The sequence below is a fragment of the Pseudochaenichthys georgianus genome, chromosome 1 (genome assembly GCF_902827115.2).
Source record: "Pseudochaenichthys georgianus chromosome 1, fPseGeo1.2, whole genome shotgun sequence".
NCBI lineage: Eukaryota > Metazoa > Chordata > Actinopteri > Perciformes > Channichthyidae > Pseudochaenichthys > Pseudochaenichthys georgianus.
Genome location: NC_047503.1, coordinates 20,159,021 through 20,177,454, shown reverse-complemented (window position 1 = coordinate 20,177,454; position 18,434 = coordinate 20,159,021). Strand labels below are relative to the sequence as shown.

The window sequence follows — 18,434 nt, the reverse complement described above, 5'->3', positions numbered from 1 at the left end:
ATTGCAAAGTACAAAGAGACACATTCTGTAAGAAACAAACCTAGGCGTGGTCGAAAGCGCAAGATTTCAAGAACTCTGGAGAGGAAAATAGTCAGAGATGTCAGCAAGAATCCCCGGACATCTGCCAAGATGATTGTTGCTGACCTGGCCTCTTCTGGAGTTGATGTTTCAAGGAACACAGTGGTGAGGGCTCTTCATCGTGGTGGGCTTCAGGGCCATCGTCCCAGAAGAACCCCTTTACTCAAAGAGTGACACATCAGAGCCAGACTGAGGTTTGCCCGTGAACATTTGAAAGGTAAAGATGAGTTTTGTAAGTGTGCTTTGGTCTGATGAGACTAAACTGGAACTGTTTGGGCACATGGATGTTGCTTATTACATTACATGTTAGACGCTTTTATCCAAAGCGACTTACTGTGGGCAATCCCCACAGGAGCAATTTGGGGTAAAGTGTCTTGCCCAGGGACACAACGACATGCTGACTGCGGTGGGGTTTGAACCTGTGACCCCCTGATCCGAACACCAAGGCTCTATCCACTGCGCCACACGCCTCCACACGCTTATGTTTGGCGAAGAAAGGGAGAGGCCTTCAACCCTAAGAACGCATCATGCTATGGGGCTGTGTTGCAGCCTCAGGCACAGGGAGTCTTGTTTGGGTGCAAGGCATCATGACAAATAAAAATTATGTTGACATTTTGAGGGATAATATGAAAAAATCTGCTCTTAGTCTTCGCTTAGGTCGTCGCTGGGTCTTCCAACAAGACAATGACCCAAAGCACACATCAAAATTGGTCCAACAGTTCCTAAAGGACACCAAAACCAAGGTGCTGGAGTGGCCCGCACAGAGCCCAGATCTGAATCCTATTGAGAATCTGGTGTGTGCTCAAAGTGAATGTCCATGCTCGGAAACCACGCAATTTGGACCAGCTAGAACAATTTTCAATGGAAGAATGGGCCAAAATCCCTCAAGAGACCTGTGCCAACCTAGTAAAGAACTACTCTAAGAGGTTGTTGTCAGTTGTGGCTCAGAAAGGGTACACTATTGACTATTAATGGCCTGGGGGCTAATATTTTTTGACCAACCCATTTTTCACTATATTTGATATAAAGCAAGCCTAAAAACTTATTTTATTTTCCAAAATGTACCAAAAGCTACTAAATAGCACTGGTGAATGTTTGATTACATCAAGTTTTATCAATGCTGGAAACATTGGGAAGAATTTTAGGAAAATATTCAATAACTCCTGGGGGGCTAATAATCTAGACCTCAACTGTATATGAACAGGTGGATTGGTGCAGCGTTGCATCGGCCTGTTTTTGTGAATAAGGCCGTGAGCTGGAAGGCATATGAATAGTATTCCTCCATGGCAGTATTTTGGGGTACAAGTTAACAACCCATCCCCACATCAGTGGATTAAAAAAGAGAATTGACAAAAAGTATTGATTAGTTGAAGCCCTTGATTTTAATCTCTAGAATATTTATTCAAAGTGCTTTGAAATTCACACATGTTTATACACAGACACTATTTAACTGAATGGCGCTTTTGAAATTTGAACAAGACCGAACTGTTAACCCTTCAAATAACGGATGACCCATTCTACGACCTGTGACCTGGGCATACGCCAATAGTAGTTTGCTGTAGATATGCCACTTTAACCTCACTGAATCCAAACATCTACGTGTGCTGGCCACTGGTTAAGGTGGCACTTTACTGCATCCATTGCCGCTTCCCCAGGCAGACTGTCTTAAGGTCTGCGGTGATGTTGCCACCCCACCTGACTGGAAACACAGTCTCATCTTGTTTAACATGCAACTAATGAGTTTATTAAGTTAGATGTTTAGAAAACAAAATGAGTGCAAGTCTTTCATAGATCTGGCCTTTTTGGCTTTCTAAGTGCACCAAAAGCACATAACTTTCAAATGTAGGTTACATATTATTTCTATGAAAAAGATTTTTGCATAATAGTGTTTTCATCATTCAAGATCATCGCTGACTTTTGTAACGGGAATACTGTTGCATCATGTGTTGATGTTTAAATATGTTTATTAACACCTTTGAATGGAATTCTCCTGTGGTTAACGTGTTATCAGACATTATTACTAAGAGTGAGCTGTGTTGAAGTCCCACTAGTACACAACACAGCAATCAACCATAACAAGTTATTTTTGTTTGAATAGGGTCAAATTGTGTCATAATGGTTCAACAGTACAGTCTGTTTCTATCTGGCAAAACAGAGTTATTTATTTGGTTGCACTTACAGAGTATGTATACTGTGTAAGCCCTTAGTACATATTAATTACTAAATTAAGGATTTAATACCTAATTAATCAATTCTCTCTTTCATGAAGGCTTTGAATTGATATCAATGTGTGTGTCTGCATCAATAATATATACCTTGCCTTATCGACTATATAGTAAAGATTAGGAGACGTTTTGCTAAGACCCTTTTCTTTGTAGTGCATTACAATATCTTTGATAACAATAAATCCATTACATGTATTATTAAACATGGATTAAAAAACTAAACCCTCAAGCAATAACTCACAATTGAGATTTTGATTCTTAATTATTTGTTTGTAATGAAACCATTAAAGCATGCAAACATTTGTGGTGTTACATTCATTAAGCATGTATTAATTGTAATACATTTCTTCACATCAACAGACTCATATTTGCATATTATTAATGTCTCATGAAAAAAGATATCAGTACCATATCAGATAATCTTCCTCAATAATGTAGTGCTGCCATCTACTGATTATGATACCAACTGATCCATAAATGGTCATATTTTTAACGTGTTCAGAAGTGAACTTAAAACTCTCATTGAGATCTGAGCAGATTTGTCTTTCAGCATTCATCTGAAAGACAAATCTGCTCCCAGTCAGGAAACGTACTATTTCCAAAAAGGATGTCATACTGCACCAATTGCATTTTTCTGTCAGCAGTTTGCAAGCCAGCATGTTTTTTGCCTTTTCTGAACCACAATCCTGTGTACAGCAGATACATGAGCAAGGCAGTCAACATTTGAGATGTGATGACAAAATGGTATGTCTTGTAAGGGCAGCTGCAGTATTAAAGGTAAAAAGAATGCGCCTCTGTTGTTGGCCTGTAACACTACTGGAGTGTTAATGTGGCTAACCAGTCACTAGATGGCCCCGTTGGTGAAGAAGTAGACTGCAATAGTTTTGACAAATACAAAAGAGCATGTTTAAAAACGTCATAGTATTTAAAAAATAAACAGAAAAACAATGCAAACTAATTAGGATTTTCAGACATATGATATGTTTTTTTATTGGTTTTGTTCAGGATTCTGAAATCTATATTACGTAATATAGCACAATTTTTGTATTAATCTACATGAGGAATCCCACTGTTACTGTTGTATTTAGAATTTTGACTGCTACAAAATAAGATTAAGCCACAAAATAATAAAAGCAAAAGCCACCTTAGTTTTTTTTTTTTTAAATATTGGTGTTACCACACTATAGAACGAGGAGTGGGGAAGAAACTTGGAGACAGATGAGATATTCCGAGAGCATGGATAGCTTACATTATTCAATGGGAAGAGGGCGACATTGTTTAGAAAATGAGTTTTCTTTGTAGGAGGGAGGAGAGTTGGTGCTCTGTTGAACCAGAGGATAAATATATGAAGGTCAGATGGCAGAGGGGCACGGCCCACTGCAGATCTCCTTTCTGCATCTCTATCCTGAAGGTGTGGATTGTGTGAGACCTTTTGCCTTACCTCTGTTGTATAATTCACTGGCCTTTACTTCTCCAGCATTGGCTTATAATATTATAATTATTTATTTGTTTCCCTTAGCTTTTCCTTCTAACTTAAGTGTTGAAAATGCCTTCAAAGACCACGATAACTGGGTATTTTGATAATGCTAAATCTCATAAAAAATGTGTAGTAATGTGTTATACATACATCTTTAACATCCAATATTTTTGGAGACTAGCAGACATGTAAAGTTTAAAAAGAATAACAGTAACTCAAATATTCTAACATATTCATTAAACTGAAATTGTAAATTCCAAGATTTGAAGTTGTAATAACATCTAAACTTGTAGTAAAAGTAAAACAAATAAATTAAGGGTTGTCAATTTTTTTATTTTATGAATAGTTGTGGTCCTCGTACATTTTCTATCAAGGAAGTATACTAGCTTTGTAAATTGTTAGGAAATACCATTGTCTTTTTTTTACGACATTGTTACCAGTTAAGTTAAAATTGAGACATATTTTTTTTTTAAATGTCATTTTTGTTTTCCATGACATATTTCTTTCAATGTGATACTTTGATCCCCTTCAAATGTCAGAACTCACTTTGCCAATTGGAACCAATTTACTCCAAACAGTAAGGTGCTCTCGGTTAATGTACAATACTTGTTTCTCTTATAGCACGTTTTACCTATATTAGAGCTCTAAAAAAGGTAATTTAATTACCACAAATTACAATATCTGAATCAGCTATAATGAATGAGGTTAAGATTATTGGTTGATATGCTTTTAATCCATGCTGTGTCAGCTGATTTTACAGTTTAAAATATAAACAAGAATAATATCATAAACAGAATATTAAAAAACAAACATATAAAAAAAAACATGTTTCACAATATAGAATATAAGAATGATTTATAGAGTGGAGTGATTGCGATTGTTTAAGATTGAAGTATTTAGTATGTAAATCTAAAATAAACCAATTTGTAAAATATCCATTCTTCTAAACATCTCATAGGTTTATAAACACATAAACAAACATGCCCATTGCCCACACATTGACACGCCTGGTTCCACACAGTTTTTCTTCCATAGACTAATTGATTCTCATTTTAATTATGTTGACCAAGACTCTGTCTCTCCTCTTCACTGACAACCAAACCAGCGCAGGCCGGCAGTCTGCCTCTCACACTGTGAGGATGACACCTCTGTCTCCTTACAGAGGAACTAGTCAACAATCCACTTTGATGTCACTCCCCCCGTAAAGGAAAGGTCAAAATAATAAATGTAGGCCCAATTGATGGGTCGGCAGGGGGGCGCGGGGGGGTTCAGTGCTGATTTTTGGACGAGTGCTCCCCTAAAGGCATAATGAATTCATACAGTCAGGCACGGCCAAAGAGGAAAACAGCATGGGGCCTCTTTCCATGAAAAGGTTGATCTAAATCTGCAGACGAGTCTGGCTTCTTCTTCCCACTCATTCTTCACACACATTACTCTTTTCTCTCACTCTCAAACACTGGTCTGTCTCACACTCACATGCACACAAGTATAAATACTCCAAAATATCTCTGTCTTTCACTTCTCTTTGACACACACCTATGCATATGCATCACCTCCTCCTTACCTCACTGACAGAGGTGAACAAAAAACTCAGTTAGCTGCTCCACCTAAGGCCTCCTCACAGCAAGACAACTTTGAATAAAGAGACAATAACCCAGTAATACACAAATTCTTGAATATGCCTTTGAAGATTACTCAGGTCACCAGGGTCGCGGGATATCTGATATAGGTCAAAGGCAACTGAGCTACACGATGCCTGATAGCCGTCCGTACATTGTCACAAATTCATGTTTTTAAAGTGAGGTTAAGATCCCAACTTTCACAAACCGAAATATTGGCAGGCTGAATTACAACTTGTATCTAAAAGTTTCACTTTTACAAATTTGCAGCAGCTTTGGCTGGATTATTTCACTCAGATGAAGCAGTTTGTGCTGAATTAACTATCTTTCACTTAAATTAAAGAAGCAATAACCCAATGTAAAATTCTCTATTATTAGCAAAGTACTAATTTCTTAATTCTATACTTCGGGAAAGGTACCACGGTATATGAAGCAATATAAGAATCAAATGCTTCCTATGCGGAATGAACCCTTATAGAGAGTTCTATCATATTGTTGCAATATTTTTAGTAATGCACAAATGTAGGTAGAATTGTATTGTTAATTTTTAACATACTTACATTGTTGGAGGGTTAAAATTACATTTCACACGTTAATAAACATTTTGTACAATCTAAAATTGTAACATAGCCAGGGCAACACATTATTTCAAGTCCCCTGCATGTATTAGCAGTATAATAATTGCTTTATCAGACACTATAATGTAGTTGTAAGCAGATATAAATGATAGGCGTGGAGCCTGTTGCATTAACATATCAAAATATGTCTTAACAAGTTGTTGCCAAGGATTGTACATTAATAAACAAAATGCACTTAAAAACACACTTTGGTTTGTTTTAGACTATTTGTTAACTATATCATTATGATTGTTAAATAGAGGGCCTTACAGTGTTATCATAAAGCTATCAAATAAATGTTGTGTGGGAAAAGCACAAACATTTGCAAACAGAGATGTGGCATAGAAGAGAACAGTGTCTACTTAAATGCTGCTATTCATTTTTTAGACATGGATCAGTACTTAGTTGCCTTTATTTTAATTTAAATGTGTTATGTACTGCTTTTTCGGTACCACTTTACAATAAGACTACCCTTATAAAGAATGCATAAAGGGTTTCTAATTAGGTTATTAATTAGGTTGTAAACACTTTATTAATCATTAAGAACCATTTATAAACCAGTTCTAACATAGTTTTCATACATCAACACAGGCTCACTATTTGGCAAGATGACTAAGCCTTACTTAGCGAGAATCACCTCAGTGAACAACAGATACCAAGGATGCTGGCTGATGAAGAAGACGAAGCTAAGCCAATATAAGGCTTAGCAGTACAGATAAATGTGGGCTCACTATTTGGCAAGCAACCGGTCACAGTTACCCTGTTTATCTCATGTCTTGTAAAAGCTTATTAATGATTTATAAAGTGTTCACAACCTAATCAATCAATGAATTACAAACTATTCGTAAACCCTCTATAAGGGTAATCTTATAGTAAAGTGGTACCGCTTTTTCTCTATATTTAACATGTTAGCATATTTTATTATTGCTTGCCTTATATCTGCTATATGTCACTTTTGTTGGAATGCTGTACATTTCCCCACTGCTAGACTAATAAAGGCTAACTTGCATTTTAATGATCCAGTCAGCCCTTTTAACAAAGAAACCTTTAGTAAGCAAAACAAATATAGCCTTTTTGTTAACCCAAAGTAAGGCCATGCAGAAGTTGTGGCATGTGTCCTTTTTTTATTTGGTTGACCGACCATACATTATTAGCATAAACAATTATTATTATTATTATTATTATTATTATAGCACCCTTTTAATGTTGTTTTGTAACTTATAATTGCGTCATTGGCTTGATCCTATCACTTTTCATGTGAACACACATTAGGCTATGTGCTTAAACTCTTTGCAGCTATTTAATAACTGGTTTATAACATGTTTTCGCACCGTAATATATACAGTCTAACTGCATTGATGACACACATTACACCGAGATATGATTATTTATTTCCCACGGACAAAGACGCAATTTCCTGCTCAGCCACAGTCCCTGTGAGTCGCGTGAAGATGCGCATTCAGAGCTCTTTCCACCGGAGCACCGAGCAGCGCGAGCCGGAACTACGTGCGCAGTCCTGCCGTGAATCACACATCACCACGGCAACCGGCGGTCACACCAAGTCCCCGTCAGCATCACCGGGGTCCGATCACATCCAGAGCCCACCGGAGAGCACAGGACACACAGTAAGTTTATATTATATTTCATAAATGAATGTTTCTGAGTGCGTAGACGTTTATTTGCGTATCAAACACACGTGTTTGCGGGTCCAGAGAGCGTGCACTGCTGCAGTAAACCTCCCGATAGGAGAGCTCTTTCTACATGACGTGATTTAGTGCAGGTGATTCATGAATTTTCATCTGCTTTAGTGAATGAATGGAAAAACATAGCATCAGGTTACATATAAGGCTGTATTTCTCTGTGGCAGGCGGAATTGTGTTGTAATAGGTGCTCCACGTTGAGGCTTCAGATAAATAGCCTACGCATGTATTGTCCTCTTTGCTTTAGACTACATATAGCATTAAATCAGCAACTCATCAAACATGCCTTTTATATCCATCAAGACTTAATATATAGGACATTTACAGTGGGTGATTGAAGATCGTAAAAGTATGCAGCTGGACAAATATTTAATTAATATCTATAGGCCCTAATTATATAGATTAGCCTATATTTGTATCAACCTTCCATATTTCCTGTGCTGCTGCTACATCTCTGCTTCCTGATTCCTGGTTACACAGCCTGTACATCTTGTTGCAGCAGTCTTCAATGCAGCAAGTTCAGATATGCATGACCAGTGAACCCTGAAGAACTTGAAAGACATAGACAGCCCACTCTTACTTATTCATAACACAGTACGTCTTCACCTTTAGATACCTCTCTCCCCCCTGCCCTGTTTTTAGCTCTTAAACATATGCCATAATCATGCCATCATTTGAATATTAACAGGATTTTACTAATCTGTATTTCAAATAAGTAATTTTTCTTATTTTCTGGACTCATTTCCTGTGAGTGTGGGAGCACTGAGTGTCTGACAGCCGGCTCATTTGTTAATCACAGATTCAGGATGATTCACAATACCCACACTTCCCTCCAACTGTGGAGAGGAAAAACGGTGGTCACCACAGATGACCACTTAAGCCACCCACACAAGGTCACACCAAGCAGTACTGTAGTGTTGAATCATTTTCTCACTTAGCATCCTTTTGGTCACTTGACAAAAGCTGCTCTTCAACTTCTTGAAAATTAAAAAATATGAACAAATTCTGCATCAGAGAATAAGCCTTCATCATTTACGCCACTCTGAATTATTCTCTTATAATCATTTAGAATGTCTTATTATCAACCATGTAATAATGGGTAGTAACCTGGATAATAGTTAGATTTTAAACTCCAAATTTCCAGAATCAAATTTGTTAATTTGGTTTACGTGTTTCCAGTTCATGACAACACCTTCATTAGCAGATCATTTATTCACATTGGTTGTGTCTGGAGTCCTTAGTTAATTATCCTGTATCTCCTTTGTAACAAACACATTTCCTGTATATCAGGGATGTCTCCCGCAGCATAAACTGTAGCACTTTGCCTCCTGGTGAGTGGATCATCATTGTGAGTCACCGGCGTCAGTGGGGCCTGTGGGGCCTTGGCTGTGGGAAGGTGTTGTGTTGCACTGTGTGAATGAGATAAGTGGATCCTCTCCTCTCCTCTCCACATTTAGGTGATCAGTTGATCGAGAGAAAATATAAATATTATCAGCACAGAGAGGCGTTCAGCGCCGTGTTGGTGGAGCGCTAGATTTACACATTGATTTTGAAACTCTAGATACAAGTTTTTAGAAGAGAGATTGGGCTTAAGTTTACAAAAATAAATAATTCACAGTGGTTATGAAACATGTTAACTTTAAATGGTTGGATTGTATAGCAGGAGAGCATATGGTTGAAAATAGAAATCTTTGAAGTTGTTTTTGTTCTCCACTTAGTTATAATTTTACTTATAACCTCACTCAATTACGCAGTTATTAAGGGTGATATCATACCCTTTTTTTAAGGTTAATACAGGTATTTTGGGTTTCTACTTCAATATGTTTACAAGGAATGCTTTGACATTTTAGGTCATATAACCCTTATTTTGTTGCTAAAAGTGAGATGAGAGCTCTATATTGTTATCATATCTTTACAATATGAAGCTACTGCAAGAAGCTAGTAACTTAGCTTAGCATAAAGACTTTAAACAGCTAGCCTAGCTCAGTCCAAACTTAACTTACAAACACCTCTCATATAGATGTTGTACTGTAAAATCACATGTGGTGGTTTTACAGTGGGTTTTCTGCTGGACAATGTAATGGCTCTCAGCAGTTGCCAGGCAACGAGTCAAGACCCCAGGAGGTCGCAGCTTCCAGCCAACAAATAATCCAGAACATAACCGAACAGCAAACTGTTGTTTTTACTATTTATATGTATTGATAGTGTTTTATTTGCTTTACCTAACTAAAAACATAACGTCTATAGTTATGCGGGTGGTTCTGTGAGGCTGTAACTTCAGCACAGTTGAGCTTTGTGTTAAATGTTACCATCAACATGCTCATCTTTACAATGACATTTCAAAAATAATATTGTTGTGTCTTGGTTAAGAATGATAGTATGCTAATATATGCACTTTATTTACACTAAACACTCAGAATGCTACAGGCTCATGATGTGAAGGCCATAGGTTTAGCAGATTCCTATTTATAAATTAAAAATATTGGACAAATCCAAATGTTGACCACTAAAATAAGAACTATTCTTTCTGAGGGGGAGATCATTTAGATTTGAGATACAATCCATACAATAGTTGGTGAGATATGTCAGTCTGCACCAAAAGGCTGACTAATCAAACTCATTTCTTGTAGTATAAGAATTGTCTTTTTATTCGGGTCTTACTTTTGTGTGGCCTGTACTCTATTCCTGTCCAGTTTTGTCAGTACACTGTCCTCTTTTCACCTTCTTTTGTGTCCTAGCAGCAGCATCCCGGATTTGAGCTTCAAGCAGCTGTCGCATTTGGTTATAGAGCACACAATCTGAGTCAGTCTGACCTGAGCTGCCTGTCCCCCTGCCATCTCTCCAGATCAATCCCAACATTTTCAGGCAGCTAAGCAGCCATGGTGAAGTTAGGCAGCAATCTGTCTGATAAACTGGAGAAGCAGCCGTCTGCTGACGACGGATTTGATAACATCCCGCTGATCACACCCCTGGAGGTCAGCCAGCTCCAGAGGTCGTACGCAGACAGGGTAAGTAAGGCTTATTGGGTCAGTGTTTGTGAGTTTGTTTATGTGTATTTCTACGTATGTTTGTTTTTCTCTCAAAGGCTCATTTCTGATTTGCATGCCGACCACAACAAACCCATTGCAGCTCACAGAAATAGCTAAGAGATTACAATTTAGAACTCGCCTGGACAAACACCATTAAAATTCATGTGAGCGTACTACCTTCCAAGCATGAGCAAGCATCCCAACACTGAGACTGCTGTATTTACCCTTCATGACGTACAGTACCAGGTTAAACCCTTGACATCAACCCATTCAAGTACCTCTTTGAATGCGTAATGCAAGAAGAAAGCCCTCACGATTATATTTAAGTTTGACGATGCAGTCAGCAGCACCCAATCTTCCACAGGCTGATTAGATGTTGCTGAAACATTAGCATAAAAAACACTTTGCAGCTCCCAGATGTATTTTTAAGGCATCAATTAAAGCAGGCTGCTTTTGCAAATCATGTTTGTGTATTTTTAGACATGCTAAATAGCCTTTTTAGTGGATACACAAACTGAACCAGCACTGAACACCGAGGACAACATCATCCATCATCAACCATAATGTGAAATTAAACACAGCTTACAAGTAGTTCTCAGTTTTGTTTCCACAGGAGTCACAGTAACAGTGGATTGTTTCTGCTGCAGGTCATTGTGAAGACATCAACACAATATCAGCTGCAGCAGAAGAAAAAGAACAAGCCTTACGTTCCCAATATCAAGAAGCTGAATATCAACTTCTACAGTGATGTTACAGAGAAAGCCAAGGTACCTACAACAGCCTGATGTTCTGATTAAAAGATAAGCCTGGCAATATTGTATGATTTCCAACAAGTCTCATGATAAGACCATGACCAACAATTGATGGATCACACCTACATGTATTCACTTTCCAAACACTGATGTTGTTTACTCCTCTGTACCATAGAGCTCCATTGTTGTCCAAATACGATTATGGTCACATGACAGCATAGAACTGACAGCATCTGGCAGGCTGACATAGTGAGTGCAATACACTACTAAACAGGACACAAAATAACCAACCTGTCGTGTTACCTTCTTCAATCAATCAATGTTTATTTATATAGCCCAATATCACAAATGTTACATTTGTCTCAGTGGTCTTCACAGTATGTACAGAATATCAGTATGACAATACGACACCCTCTGTCCTTAGACCCTCACATCGTACAAGGAAAAACTTCCGGAGAAAACCCACAGTTTAAAGGGAAAAATGGGAGAAACCTCGGGGAGAGCAACAGAGGAGGGATCCCTCTCCCAGGACGGACAGACGTGCAATAGATGCCGTGTGTAAATTGAAAAGATAATACATTTGCAACATAGGTAGTCCAAATGTTTGGAAATGCATGTGTGTATAATAGGAAGATGAATCCACGAGGATATCCATCCAGGACTTATGATCCAGGACCACAGCCACGACTCAAGATCCAGGGCTCGTGATCCAGGACCGCAGGATCATCCATGACTCCGGATCCCGGCGTATATAGACACCAAAAAGAAAGAATTTTGGGGAAGCTGGGTTAATCGGAACATGAGAGTACACAGGTATAGACAGAGAGAAGGAAGAAGTAAGATGTCCCCCGACAAACTAAGCCTATATCAGCAAAACTAGGGGCTGAATCTAATCAGCCCTAACTGTAAGCTTTATCAAAAAGGAAGGTCTTAAGCGCACTCTTAAAAACGGATAGGGTGTCTGCCGCCCGAACACAAACTGGAAGCTGATTCCACAAATGTGGAGCTTGATAAGAAAAGGCTCTGGCTCCCATTGTACTTTTAGAGACTCTAGGAACAACCAACAACCCTGCATTCTTGGAACGCAATGCCCTAGTAGGACAGTAGGGTATAATGAGTTCTTTAAGGTAAGATGGCGCCTGCCCATTAAGGGCTTTGTAGGCGAGAAGAAGAATTTTAAATTCTATCCTGTGTTCTATAGGGAGCCAGTGTAAGGCAGCCAGAACAGGAGTAATGTGGTCCCTTTTCCTAACTCTGGTTAGTACACGAGCTGCAGCATTTTTAATCAGCTGAAGCGACTTGACTGACTTCTTGGTACACCCTGATAATAAAGAGTTACAATAATCCAGCCTAGAAGTAACAAATGCATGGACTAGTTTCTCTGCATCGTTTTGAGGCAAGATATGCCTGATTTTTGCAATGTTACGTAGATGGAAGTAGGCGGTCCTTGAAATTGATTTTATGTGGGCGTTAAAGGATAAATCCTGATCAAATATAACACCAAGATTCCTTACAGTCTCATTGGAGGCCAAATTAATGCCATCCATAGTTAGTATATCTTTAGATAATTTGTTTCGTAGATTCTTCGGGCCAAGTACAATAACTTCAGTTTTGGTCGTGTTTAACATCAAAAAGTTTAAGGTCATCCACGTTTTTAAGTCCTTGAGGCAGTCTTGAATTTTATTTAGATGATTAATTTCATCAGGCTTGATTGATAAATATAGTTGAGTATCATCCGCATAACAATGAAAGTTTACAGAATGATTCCTTATAATATTGCCTAACGGAAGCATATATAATGTGAACAAAATAGGTCCGAGCACTGAACCCTGTGGCACTCCATGGCTAACTTTGGTTTGCATGGAAGATTCATCGTTGACACGTACAAACTGAGAGCGTTCAGATAGATAGGACCTAAACCAGCCTAAAGCAGTTCCCTGTATGCCAACTAAGTGCTCTAGTCTTTGCAATAGGATATCATGGTCGATAGTATCAAATGCAGCAGTAAGATCGAGCAAAACAAGAATAGAGACAAGTCCCTTGTCTGAGGCTATTAGAATGTCATTTGTGACTTTAACCAGAGCTGTCTCTGTGCTATGATGTGTTCTAAAGCCAGACTTGTCAGGGGAAGACAGTGTGTTGTTGGTTAGTTGTGCAGGGTAAGAACACACCATGATCCAACCTGATCGTAGTGACACATTTCAGGAATGTGCTGCAGCTGAGCGGATCAATAGCTAACTAACATGCAAACTGACCCCAGTGCACTTTCCCCCAATGACTTTCGATCTGTTCCCTTTTTGAACAAGCTAAGATCCAGGAAAAGTTGTGTGTCCATGATAGTATAAAAATGTAACAGGACAGCTTTTACCTGTCCTCAGTAGGAAGGAACAGAGTGGTGGTCACAGACACAAAGCCAGGACGCGTTAGGAGACTAACGCAGGTCTTTTTATGACATTTTCTGACAATAAAATATATTACCAACCCTATTCTTTAACTATTAATGACACTTGTTGCTAAACTGATGTCTGTGCGTGTGTGTTGTTGCTCAGGTCACAGGTCTGATCCTCATCACTTTGGCCTTCCTGACCAGCTTGCTCCTCCTGCTCATGTACAAAGCTATGTGGTATGACCAACTTACCTGCCCAGGGGGATTCATCCTGAAGGTTTGCAACACACACACACACACACACACACACACACACACACACACACACACACACACACACACACACACACACACACACACACACACACACACACACACACACACACACACACACACACACAGACACACACACACACACAACACACACACACACACACACACACACACACACACACACACACACACACACACACACACACACACACACACACTCACACAGACAAACACACACACACTGATGAGAACACATGACATTTAACACTGATTAGAATATGCCATTTTTAATTTCATGTTTACTGTCCTTGTAGAAATTAATTGTCCATAAACACACATTGTCTTTTATACACACACATACACACACCCACACTACACAAATATTGGTGGATTCATATGATTTAGGTAGAGAAAAAAATCTTAATGGCCATCATCATCCTGCAGTTTAGCACAGATGAGCAGAAGCATCTTCTGTAATATTCTTGTCTTCAGTTATTACAAACTTTGTATTTGATTATCCAGGCTGAAGTGGTCCGTGCGACTCCCACTCAAAGAGTCCTTACACAGTCTACAATGCAGCGGGTGCTTTGTTTCTCGGCACACCCTCTCCTCAGTCAATCAGAAAACTGGAGCTGGGAAGTCAAACTCATTATCTCCAAACAACACCTTGGAGGCATCGTGTAGCGAGCCGCCACTGCCACGCATGTTAGTTAAAGAGGCCGTCTCGCAGAGGAAAATGAGCCAGCCTTCTGCTCAGGCAGAGATTGGGACGCCCGCCTGTGAATCGGAGGGGTCTTTAATTAGGGCTGAGCATGACTAAACTGTGATTAAAGGCTTAACAGTGAGGGGGGAAGCAAGGAAGGGAAGGGGGAGGGGGGGACCTTCCGGGCAAGGCTTTTGAAGTTTTTGTCGGTTACAGTTGCTTTCAGCATTTCTTTCCTGCTAATGGGTTGTTGGAGACATAAGAGGAGCGAGGAGCGAGGAAGGCGAAGTCTCTGCTGTGCTTTTGGGAGGGTTCGAGTCCTTGCTGAGAGGGAAGGTCAGGTAGTGGACCCTCAACGATGTAAACACTCATGAGGTCAAGTTATTCACACGCATTGTCTTGTACATAATCACCCACTTTAAAAACAAATAGTCCAGGCCCCAAAACTCTGAAATGACTTACCTGCTGACCTCAGGTTTGGTAAATTAGCTTTGAAATCTCTTCTCAAAACATTCCTCCTTAAAAAAGCTTTTATCTCTATAGGCAAATGTTTAAAGATGCACAGGATGCTTTGTCCTCTAACGAAGGATTATCTGAGATGGACATGGCAACCTGTGATAACATTATTTTACATGAGGTATTTTAAACACCTCTAATCTGATTTGTAGGAAAATGTGCGGTGCATAAAAAACAACGAAAAAAACAACATTTGTTCTCACTTTTTTCCCCCTGACAAAGAGTTGAGCCTTATAAATAAATGTGTCTTTTTTATTTATGTATATCCTACTGGGATAAACTTGTGTTGTTATGTTCAGCGCAGTGTGTCCCCTACGTGAAACCAACAAAGACGTGTTTGTGTTTCTGTTCCAACAGCAGAAGCACTGCACCCCGGCCGCTCTGGAGATGTACTACACTGAGCAGCAGCAGCAGGAGGAGCCGAGGGTGCACGGCGGCGCTGGGCTGTATGCTGCGCTCAGCCACCTCAACCAGGTGAAGAGGACCGGACCTGAACTGCCATCGGCATGGTTACCAGTCCCCAGTGCCCTGAATGAGGCGGAGGTGACCAACCAACACAGCGAGCTACTTACAGGCGAGCAGGAGGGAGAGAAGTGAGGGGCGGACAGGTGTTACAGCAGGAAATGATGATGGGGAGGCAGCGTAGGTTATTTTTTGACCCTGTGTTTAGGATTTGTTTCTTTCCTCGTACAGACCATTAAATCAGTTGTTTATACTGGTGCTCCAAAACCTTTAGGTACAATAGCATGTTAGGGCCAAGTCAGAGATTTTACTAAAAGTAATTAAGTTGTTAATTCAATATAATATATATTTAGATTATAATGTCATCTATTTGAGTGAAGTAAATATACAACTTTATTCACTCAAAGATGTATCCACATGTTTTTCTTTTCTTTGTAAATGTATTTAAAATAGGCCTATTACCCTTCTCACTGACTCCGTATTAGCCCTGATATGCCGTTGTACAAAGGTGTCTATAACAAATGAAAGTTCAACCATCAGCTATGTAAACCACACAGTTCCCCAGTTATTTTCTGTTAATACTCAATTCAAGCTAATACCCAACTGTGTGTGTGTGTGTGTGTGTGTGTGTGTGTGTGTGTGTGTGTGTGTGTGTGTGTGTGTGTGTGCGCGCGCGCGTGCGTGCGTGCGTGCGTGCGTGTGTGCGTGCGTGCGTGGCCTAGCATTACTATACATGTGGGGACCTAAATCTGTTTACACAGTCACGTGTGGGGACTCGCCTCCCTTATGGGGACAAATTGGAGGTCCCCATGAAGGGAATCATTAATTTTAGGGTGAAGACTTGGTTAGGTTTAGGGGTTAGGGTTAGGCATGTGTTGGTTATGGTTAAGGTTAGGATAAGTCTCCAGGAAATGCATGTAAGTCAATGTAATGTCCCCTGAAGTGATGTATACATGGTATGTGTGTGCGTGAGTGTGTACGTGCGTGTGTGTGTGTGTGTGTGTGTGTGTGTGTGTGTGTGTGTGTGTGTGTGTGTGTGTGTGTGTGTGTGTGTGTGTGTGTGTGTGTGTGTGTGTGTGTGTGTGTGTGTGTGTGTGTGTGTGTGTGTGCGTGTGTGTTAGTTAGTGGTGAGTTGTTGTGGTTGGAGGCAGGAATGTTATTAAAGTGTTGGAGAATGTGCCTGACTTTTACAGTGTTACTGAGGCATGAGAAAATCTCAGACATCTGCATTCAGTGTGTGTGTATACCCTCGTGTTCATACTTCACATGGGCACATATACAGTATGTATCATCTTTATATATGTATTCATGTGTGTATGCGTAGGCTGTAGGATTTGTGGAGTTGTTGGAGGTGAGAGAAGCGAGGCAAGAGCTCAGAGTGAGAAGATAACACGTTTTTAATGACATACAGCAAGTTTCTCCCCATCACTGTGACTCGTTATCTCACACTATTCATTTCGTTTTAGAGGGGAACGTATGAAATCAGCATTGAATGTGCTCACAGGCAAGGAACTATAATTGACGATTTACATTTTCTGTCGAAATGAATCAATTTTTCATCTTATCATCTGGAAACTGTAAATTGCAGTTCAGTGTGCATCTACAGTTGAAAACAGACTAAATGTATTTTAAATCGTTTTACACATTGGCTTTGGATAGTCTCAGAATAGTAAAAATCACCAACTACACCCTCCAATATGAGTATAAAGTGTTCAACAAGTGAATGAGCCTGAAAACTTTCTGTACAACTTTTCAATTGATAACTGTTATTATTCTACATGATTGTGTGAGCTACTTTCTGTTATAATGACAACAAATTGAGATATTTTTATGTAAAACTGAAATGACAGCATACTGGAAGATTATTGTAAAAACTGGAAAATTATTTGTTTTGTTACTAAATTGTGTTTTTGGTTAATGTTGCTGCCGCTGTAAATGAGCATGTACAGTTTACCCACAGGTTTGACTCGTCATGATCCTTATATGAATGTATGAAGCAGCGGCTCTAATCTTGCAATAGATGTAATTAGTGCTTATGATGTACTACCTAAAAACTTCAATTGTCTTCACATGTTTCTATTTATTCCATGAACAGTGTTATGTTGTTAGTTTTTTTCAATCCATTGTACATCCATTTATTTGTGTATCTCAAAATATTCTGACAAATCTTGTAATTTGTCCAAATGATCTTCTGTCACATGTTTGAACCTGCTTTCTCTCTTTCATTATTTTGGAGAAAAGTAAAACTATTCATGTGAGATCGCAGCACAGCTTGTTCTTTGGAGCTGAAGTGCCAAACGTTTGCATCAGCTCCATCTGCCCGAGTGTCACCGTCTGAACAGAAATAAAAGTAATTATTGATCCCTCTCATACACCAATAATATATTTTCTCAACTGTACTTGAGTACAACTTTGAGGTACTTAAATTCAATGCTTATATTTCAAGTTAGAACTAGTATACTAAAGTAAAAGCAGTACCTGAATGTAGTAAAAATCATCAACTAAAATAGTGATACTGTAAGAATGTGTGCGGGTTGTAGTTACAGCGTACAGTACTTGAAGATACATAGGTCAAAATATCAAATATAATTTATTGT

General features: G+C 39.2%; 1 protein-coding gene and 1 long non-coding RNA gene across 2 annotated transcripts in view; one reads left to right on the top strand and one right to left on the bottom strand.

Annotated features, from left to right (window-relative positions):
- The window catches only part of LOC139434510 (uncharacterized), a 385,392-nt gene that overhangs the window by 262,531 nt on the left and 104,427 nt on the right, over positions 1-18,434 (bottom strand). The window lies entirely within an intron of this gene.
- On the top strand, positions 7,457-17,902 carry caly (calcyon neuron-specific vesicular protein). Its single transcript, XM_034093760.2, has 5 exons — positions 7,457-7,641; positions 10,562-10,724; positions 11,393-11,512; positions 14,047-14,160; positions 15,733-17,902. Exons 2-5 carry the CDS (start codon positions 10,596-10,598, stop codon positions 15,970-15,972), a joined length of 603 nt encoding a protein of 200 aa, XP_033949651.1. The 5' UTR covers positions 7,457-7,641; positions 10,562-10,595; the 3' UTR covers positions 15,973-17,902.